The following is a 9660-nucleotide window of genomic DNA, read 5'->3' on the forward strand; positions in this document are numbered from 1 at the left end:
AGCATATCAGCCACTTCCCAATCAGCATGGAGGGTCTAAGTTAGGATGTCACACCGCATGATGTTCCCTTCTGCCTAGCTCTTTCTGCAATACTAAAACCCTAAATGAAGCATGCCTAGATTTGTCCGCAGGTTCTGAATCTCACACATGCTTTTTTATACAATTATAGACTGGTGATGAGGTCAATACCTGTTTTTGTGGACCCGCGAAAAGCAATATTGACCTCGGACATCGTCCTCGGTCAATATTGTTTTTCGCGGGTCCAATACCTGTTTTATTTTTACCAGGCGCTGCTTTTGAGATGGCTCTTCTGTGTTTCTGTATAATATTAACATTAGATCTAGTGGGTACATGCCGTTTCATTTATTCTACAACAACGTACAATGTCTGAAGCCACAAGTTTGACAATAACGCCCACTCATCTCAGAACTGATAACATTTAAACATAAAACAGGTATTGACCGAATTCACCAGTCTATAATTGTTATATTATGTAATTACCGAAAAAGGGCTTCTTAAAGCCAAAACATATCCATTTAGTCATGAAAGCCATTTTCACTACAAACCAATAACGTTATGTCAACAATACTGTGACGTAAACAATAGAATGACGTCATAGCTTGACGTCATAGTAACTCAACTTAATATGAATTTTGGTCGGACCTGGGCCCACTTGCACAAAACGATTGTATCTCTACAATAGTCGTAACTCTGATTGTAAGGTAATTGTAGGGTCACCCGCCTCTTGCACAAAGCGATCGTAAGCCTACAATAGTTGTAAGTTACAATTGAAACCTACAATAGCCCACTACCTATTGTAAGTGCCTACAATCGATGGTAAAAATGGCGTCGTACGTGGCTGCCGAAGAAGTCTCAGAAAAGATGAAACGCATTTTGAGAGATAGAACATCACAATTGGAGTTATTAACGGAAGGTGAACTCATTTCAAGGTATAGGTTGCCTCGGCATGCCATATTCTCACTTTTGGAGAAAGTTCGGCCACACATCGAACATGGAACCAAGCGTTCACATGCCATTTCCCCTGAAACTCAGTTGCTGGTTACACTTCGTTACCTGAGTAAAGGAGGTTTTTTAATGGAAATAGGTGATCTACATGGCGTTCACGAGTCCTCTGTGTCTCGCTCCGTCCATCGGACAATCCGTGCCATAAACAACGTTTTGGACATCAAGTTCAATCCTGACGCAAATAAAGTTAGAATGCAGGACTTCTACAAAATAGCTGAATTCCCCTGTGTTATTGGGGCAATTGATGGTACACTTATTCCCATTAAACGACCACCTGCAGACGAAGAAGTGGCCTACGTTTGTCGGAAAGGCTTCCACGCCATAAATGTTCAAGCCGTATGTGACGCCAACTTGAGGTAAGCTTTAATTTCAGAGTAGCTTCCCTTGTATCTAAATATAGAATAAGGGAGTTAATGTTGTTCACGATTTGATCACATAATACTGAAATGTTACGATATAAAAGAATTGTAAACACCAGTTTCGTTATTATGAGACATATGGGAAAGAATAAAGTTTCATATATACAAAGAATAAGTGGGAATAATAGAGTCAAAGCTAAAACGGCTGTAGGTGAAGATTGGTACCTAATACCAGGGAGACTATATATGTTGTAGAGTATCCCTGCTAGTACGTACTCGTCTCCACTCCGAATTCGTACCCAAAACGAACTCGTACCCAAATAAACAATAATTCTTTATTCCTTTTTATTTAAGATGTATCCAAATTTAAGCACACACCTTAGATAGATAAATAAAAAAACACACATACACACATGTAAAATCACATCAGATAATTATTAAATATTGATGACAAAGCACATTGGAGCTGGTGATTTTGCAATAATTTCAAAGAGATATCAAAACACTTTTTTATTTTCAAGCAGTTGTTCAAACTAGTGGTCCCTTAAGTTAAAATAAAGTCAACTGAAACGAAAATAATAATTAATGTTTATATAAGCTTCGGTTTATTGTCCTTTTTCTTATCAATGTATAGACTCTCTGGGTTAGTTATACATCAGCAACAAAGAGTTCAAATTTTCAAAGTGTGATAATATCAGGATGGGTATAGAAAGACAAAGTGCAAACCTCCATTTTTTGTGAAATTTGTTAATCCTGTTGTTTTTCTTAGCTATGTATTTTTTGACAAATACAAAAGTCTGTATTATTTTCATAAATCCTGAAATCATGTCAATAACTTACTGATTTAAATTTTATCAGGTGGTACATTATAGTTCAAGCAATTTGAATATATTTCGAGGTGACGGGGTTTTGGTAGACAAGTTCTCTGTGGATTTAAGAATCTTGATCTTCTCCTCCTCCAACTGCAATTTTCGCCTCTGTAAATCAATAATGTTGTCTAATTTGGATGACACATCATCAAAAAATTCCCTCATGGCCTGGAGCTTCTTATTTTCAATTTGTATGATTTCATTTCCAGTCGTTGTCTTCTGTCTGGACACTAGAGAAAGTAGACAAAAAGTGTAATTGTATCTTTTTGAAATATTCTTGAAAATTGCAATCCATAAGTTATAAAACAATCAAACCTTTTTCAAAAATGATTTAGTGTACACAAATATTAATGATGTGATAATGATGCCATTCTGAGTTCAATTACATTATTATGAACAAGAAACCGGAGCAGTTATTATAATGCCATCATTCATTATGTATCAAAAGGCAATTTTGAGATACTATTATACAGATGATTATATGAACCTTTTTCACTTTTTGATTCAATAGGGAGTTGTTGGTTAACTGATGGGGTTGCTGAGGCAGAGGCTTCTGTTGTGTTCCGAGGTCCTGCTGTGAACTGACCCGCTGCTGTTGTGGCTCTAGATGCTGATGTTGATGCTGTCAGTTGTCCTTCCTCTGCAAATATATCCAAATATAAAACCTTCATTAAAAATATTAAATACATATTTGGTGTTTTTATCTTTAACCAAACATTTAGATAAACTGAGTAGCTGTGTAAAATATGCATTGAATTTTTCAAATACCCACTACAGTAAATCTGAAACAAAGACAATTACAAAAATGGTTTGGTTACTTTTCAACTTGTCATAAGTTACATGTGGAGCAGGTAGATATCAAATGATTTTCACCTGGTAGATACATCTTAACAAGATCAAGACCTCTTTGCATCAGCGGAGACTGTGGCACATCCAATATTTGAATAATTTCGTCTGAAATGAAAAACATCTTATGTAAAATCAATCAAATTGTTTGGTTTCAAAAATCAAATTTAGCGGGCTCAATCCAGTCTAACATTCCTCTAAATTAAAACACAGTAGGTTTATATCCACACTCAAAAGTCTTCAAATAAACTGTAATGTTTTCAGACTGTTTCATACACATACTCAAACATAATAAAATAGTTATTCAAATTCCTGATTTTAAATGTAACTAGATTGTTTGTACTTACTTTCAAACCCTCCAGTTTCCAGCCCTCCAACAATGCCTTCCACCTGACACTTAGGAATAAGGGAGATGACCTATAACACACCCAAAAATGTTTTCTTAAAATGAAAAAGCATTGCATATTTTTTAGTATGTGCCATAGGCTATTCAATAATTAGCCAATTTAAAAATGTACAGTACCTTCTCTTCAACTTGTGACATGGGCGGGGGTGCAGGTCCTCCACCCGTTTTCACCAGCTCTCTTTTTTGAGACATTGCCTTCTTTCTAGTTTGACATCTGCAAGAATTAAGATTTCAAATTAGAACCATTGTTTGATAGACAATTAAAATATGGGCTATTTTGCTACAATTCATTACATATATCCCACTGGCACAGACCCATGATAATTTTATCATTTTTGTGTTGATAGTGCAAAAACTATATCTATATTGCATTTACTAAGCCTGTCTGTTTATCAGGTTTGCTTAATAAATAAAGATCCACACTTACTTCAGCTCATTCCATTTTTTCCTCAGGTCAGCACCGGATCTATGGGCTGAACTGGCAGCATTTACCCTGAAAATATCATTCATTACATCTTTATCAAGATGAATATGCCTACTAGTATCCTATGGTCATATTGATTTATATCTATTATCACCATCACATTAAAAAACTACAACTTGTAAATATTGGTCTATAATGAATTTTTTTCTCCATTAAACTTGTAGATGAGTTAGAAATAAAAACTATAACCCGATCTGCCCATCTATTTAGTTTGTACGAAAACGATTAGAAACAAGAATTTTCATTGTGACCCCAAGAACAACTCACCTGTCTGCGATTTTTTCCCATATTCCATTCTTGATTTTGTGTGTAATACTGCTTGAAAAAGCTGCAGATAACACGGAATTGTGTTTCCCTATATCTTCAGTAAGGATTTCGATTTCTTGCGCAGAATAATTACTTTTTCTGACTTTTTTACTCGGAGGCGACGACATTGTTATGATCAAGCGATCGTCTGCCCTATGCAGTCAAGGGACGTAACTCTAAATTGTTGTCTATGTTGCTATGGATAATCCTATCTTCAGCACAGAAGATTACGATTGTAACTTACGATCGCAATTGTAAAATGAGATGAGTTACAACTGTGCTACAATCGCTTTTGTGCAAGAGTTGTAAGAGTTACGATCGCGATTGTAATTTCGATTGCAAATGCTTACAATTGATTGTAGCTACGATCGTTTTTTGTGCAAGTGGGCCCTGGTTTGGAGTCAATATGCTTTTCTATCGACGGTCACGTGACCGCCCCTCGACCAATCAGGTAGCCGGAAAAATATGCTTACATAATAATTAAGAAATACACTTCGCTCTACCACCATGTATAGTGTAATAAAACACACTTTCGCCCTGAACTATTATAACGTTAAAGCACTCGGACGATAGTTAAAGCACGAGGACGCTTGCGTCCGAGTGCTTTAACGTTATAATAGTTCAGGGCTAAAGTGTGTTTTATTACGCTATACATGGTGGTAGAGCGAAGTGTATTTCTTTTCTGAGATGCCAAATTTAATACTTTCTAAAGATAATTACGATTAATTTAAGGCAGAAAACAAACGACGGTGTCGGTGACCTAAATTAAGAATCCTCGCACAGGGCTTACTGGCGCGCTGTTCTATTGATCTGTCTGCCCCCTACGTTAAGACGAACGTTACCAGAAAAAAACAAATGATAACAGTTTGATGACGGTTTACGTTCGGATTGAATATACTCTCTGAATTATTTTAATTACATCTGTCATTTACGTAAACCATATGGGGCAATATGAACGTTGCATTTCTACTACCAGCGTAAGTTTAGATCAGTACATCCAGAGGAAGTTGAGTAGTCAAGCGACATTCCACAATTGCATTGTGGGAATGTAAACATTACGAACGTTACCGTGTCGCTGAAAACTTGTGAGTCGAAATGACACATTTTAACCGTCGTAAAACATCAACGTAATGTTTCCACCAGTGATGTTAGCTGCGTGAAGCAACAGGAAACCAAGAAACTGGATGCAACGGTGTAGTTTACTGTAGGAGGCCGTACGAGGCGATGCCAACTGACATGCATCGTGACGTCGCTTACATTGTGACGTAATGTAAAATGGTTCGATTACGAGGGGGCAGACTAGAATGGCGCAGTGACGGGATAACGTCATTCAATTGTTACGTCATCAAAAAACTATACCTTTATTGTCTGATAATGTATTTTTTTTCGATTGTTCTAACCGCTAGGCATCTTAGAAAGACCTTTACAGCTGTACCTAACAAAATGTCAATGAACACACGCGGATATGACAGTCGTTGCTTAAAATCGTTTTATGTTATATTGGTAGAAATTCCAACACACGCGGATATAACAGTCGTTGCTTAAAATCATTTTATGATATATTGGTAGAAATTCCAACACACGCGGATATAACAGTCGTTGCTAAAAATATCAGGCTGGTTTATTACAGCTGATCCAGTTCAGCCACGAGACACCAGATGATCTTTTGCATTCAGGTTGTCGCACAAGATTTGAAACGCAGGGATGAGCCACGTGACCTGCCGTGCTAAGATGTGCGCGCGAGTGTGGATGTGCCCGTCCTTATGAACACCCATATCGTTGGTTGTACAGATGAAACTCACTTGAAAACTGTTTAATAGGTAACACCAACTTGTAAATATCCATTGGCAGTTCCCCTTGCATCTTGCAACACACAGCCATTTCTATATATTTTCATTCACACCTTTATTATGTAATTGTTCCGATGTGTAGTGCAATCATATCTCCTTCACGTATGCCTTTATAGAGTATTCTGTTACCATGTGTTTTTTCTCTCAATCCCGCCCACTCAGGCAATCAATCAATCAATCAATCAATCAATCTTTATTCGGTACTTAAAAGGCCACAGGCCTATAGTATATTTATATACGCACTATTTACAACTGAGCCGCAGAAGAGCATATGTCAAATACTTACAGATTACAAATTTAAAGCAGATTTTCTATGTATAAATGCAAAATAGATATATATTGACAGGTTCTGTAACTGAATAGTATTTTCATTTGTTAATAACATAGTCATTTTTATTTCATTTGGATGGGTATAATAGTAGGATGTTAAATATATCTTTCTAACGTTTTCATAGGCGGGGCAGATAAAAAGAAAATGGTATTCGTCTTCTACAGCATTAACGTTACAGAGGTTGCAAATTCTATGGTTACGAGGAATATTCATGTAACGCCCAGTTTCAACAAACAACTCGTGCGATGAGCAGCGAAAACGGGATAAAGCTACACGGAATTTCTTTACAGTGATATTTGATAAATAATATTCCTGGCATATTTCAGATTTCCGGTGTTTCTAATACAGACATTTAGAGGATAGATAGATTGATTCAAGCCATCTTTGTTGATAGATGTCTTTCATTCTTTGGGTCAGTTACATACTAAAAGAATTTTCTTGTTAGGCGTTTTGATTATTCCAAACATAACCATATCCCGTTTTGAATAAAAATTCCCTTACATTAGTTACCCAATTTCTGTTCTCATTTTTATCATATATTATCATCATATTATCACATTTCTTAGGAAATCTGTGAGATGGCATAGTTAACAATCGTAACCAGTACTTTATAACTTTCATAGTAGAATATATGTACAATGGAAATATACCACACTCGCCGTATACCATAGTGCTATATGTGCTAGATTTCACACCGAGATATTTTTTGCATGCACATAAATGGTCTTTTTCTATAGATTCATAATTATTCAAACCCCATATCGCTGATCCATATAACAGTATTGGGCTTACTTTAACATCAAACATTTTAAAGAATGATTTATATGATATTTCCCCAAAAATATGGATATTTATAATTATAGTTATCAAAACCTTAAGGGCTTGTACATATGCCTGTTTTGTGTGGTTAATCCACGAAAGATGATTAGCAAAATAGATTAGCGGTGTTCAATCATATATCTCCTTCAATCGTACCTTTATAGTGTATATTGTTTCAATGTGGTGTGCAGTCATATCTCCTTCAATCGTACCTTTATAGTGTATATTGTTTCAATGTGGTGTTCAGTCATATCTCCTTTAATCGTACCTTTATAGTGTATATTGTTTCAATGTGGTGTTCAATCATATATCTTCTTCAGTCTTGCCGTTATAGTGTATATTGTTTCAATGTGTTGTGCAGTCATATCTCCTTCAATCGTACCTTTATAGTGTATATTGTTTCAATGTGGTGTGCAGTCATATCTCCTTCAATCGTACCTTTATAGTGTATATTGTTTCAATGTGTTGTGCAGTCATATCTCCTTCAATCGTACCTTTATAGCGTATATGGTTTCAATGTGGTGTGCAGTCATATCTCCCTCAGTCATACCTTTATAGCGTATATTGTTTGAATGTGGTGTTCAATCATATATCTCCTTCAGTCTTGCCTTTATAGTGTATATTGTTTCAATGTGGTGTGCAGTAATATCTCCTTCAATCGTACCTTTATAGTGTATATTGTTTCAATGTGTTGTGCAGTCATTTCTCCTTCAATCGTACCTTTATAGTGTATATTATTTCAATGTGTTGTGCAGTCATATCTCCTTCAGTCATACCTTTATAGTGTATATTGTTTCAATGTGTTGTGCAGTCATATCTCCTTCAATCGTACCTTTATAGTGTATATTGTTTCAATGTGTTGTGCAGTCATATCTCCTTCAATCGTACCTTTATAGCGTATGTTGTTTCAATGTGGTGTGCAGTCATATCTCCTTCAGTCATACCTTTATAGTGTATATTGTTTCAATCTGGTGTGCAGTCATATTTCCTCCAATCGTACCTTTATAGTGTATATTGTTTCAATGTGGTGTGCAGTCATATCTCCTTCAGTCATACCTTTATAGTGTATGTTGTTTCAATGTATATTGCAGTCATGTCTCCTTCAGTCATGCCTTTATAGCGTATATTCTCCTGATGTGGTGTGCAATCATATCGCTTTCCCTCATACCGTTATGCAGTATTTGGTTACCATGTGTTGTTTTTGTCAAACGTATCCCGTCCACCACTAGTTTGACAGTGTATATATTTTGGCGGTGTGCAATCGTCCACCCCTAATTTGACAGTGTATATATTTTGGCGGTCTGCAGTCGTCCATCCCTAGTTTGACAGTGTATATATTTTGGCGTTGTGCAATCGTCCACCCCTAGTTTGACAGTGTATATATTTTGGCGTTGTGCAATCGTCCACCCCTAGTTTGACAGTGTATATATTTTGGCGGTGTGCAATCGTCCACCCCTAGTTTGACAGTGTATATATTTTGGCGGTGTGCAAATCGTCCATCCCTAGTTTGATAGTGTATATATTTTGGCGGTGTGCAATCGTCCATCCCTAGTTTGACAGTGTATATATTTTGGCGATGTGCAGTCGTCCAACCCTAGTTTGACAGTATATATATATATTGGCCGTGTGCAATCGTCCACCCATAGTTTGACAGTGTATATATTTTGGCGGTGTGCAATCGTCCACTCATGCCTGTCAATTCCTATTGTTCCCGTGTGACGGTCGATCGCCTTCCAGTCCCTTTATACCATGTATTGTAGACGGACGATCGCCTTCCAGTCCCTTTATACCAGGTATTGTAGACGGTCGATCGCCTTCCAGTCCGTTTATACCAGGTATTGTAGACGGTCGATCGCCTTCAAGTCCCTTTATACCAGGTATTGTAGACGGTCGATCGCCTTCCAGTCCCTTATACCAGGTATTGTAGACGGTCGATTGCCTTCCAGTCCCTTTATACCAGGTATTGTAGACGGTCGATCGCCTTCCAGTCCCTTTATACCAGGTATTGTAGACGGTCGATCGCCTTCCAGTCCCTTATACCAGGTATTGTAGACGGTCGATCGCCTTCCAGTCCCTTATACCAGGTATTGTAGACGGTCGATCGCCTTCCAGTCCCTTTATACCAGGTATTGTAGACGGTCGATCGCCTTCCAGTCCCTTATACCAGGTATTGTAGACGGTCGATCGCCTTCCAGTCCCTTTATACCAGGTATTGTAGACGGTCGATCGCCTTCCAGTCCCTTATACCAGGTATTGTAGACGGTCGATTGCCTTCCAGTCCCTTTATACCAGGGATTGTAGACGGTCGATCGCCTTCCAGTCCCTTTATACCAGGTATTGTAGACGGTCGATCGCCTTCCAGTC

General features: G+C 37.4%; 1 protein-coding gene across 2 annotated transcripts; it reads right to left on the reverse strand.

The window, feature by feature from the left end:
* Positions 1-2026: 2026 nt before the first annotated feature.
* Positions 2027-4664, reverse strand: LOC124271917 (myb/SANT-like DNA-binding domain-containing protein 4). Of its 2 annotated transcripts, XM_046707092.1 has the most exons (7): positions 4258-4664; positions 3934-3999; positions 3624-3720; positions 3448-3517; positions 3128-3208; positions 2742-2894; positions 2027-2484 (listed from the first exon to the last, which is right to left on the reverse strand). In XM_046707092.1, exons 1-7 carry the CDS (start codon positions 4422-4424, stop codon positions 2252-2254), a joined length of 867 nt encoding a protein of 288 aa, XP_046563048.1. In that variant the 5' UTR covers positions 4425-4664; the 3' UTR covers positions 2027-2251. The 2 variants fall into 2 exon arrangements, with proteins under 2 accessions (XP_046563048.1, XP_046563049.1); XM_046707093.1 differs by lacking the exon at positions 3128-3208.
* Positions 4665-9660: the final 4996 nt, after the last annotated feature.

This window comes from Haliotis rubra, unplaced genomic scaffold (genome assembly GCF_003918875.1).
Source record: "Haliotis rubra isolate DU_JTF1 unplaced genomic scaffold, ASM391887v1 Scf1642, whole genome shotgun sequence".
In the NCBI taxonomy this organism is placed as follows: domain Eukaryota; kingdom Metazoa; phylum Mollusca; class Gastropoda; order Lepetellida; family Haliotidae; genus Haliotis; species Haliotis rubra.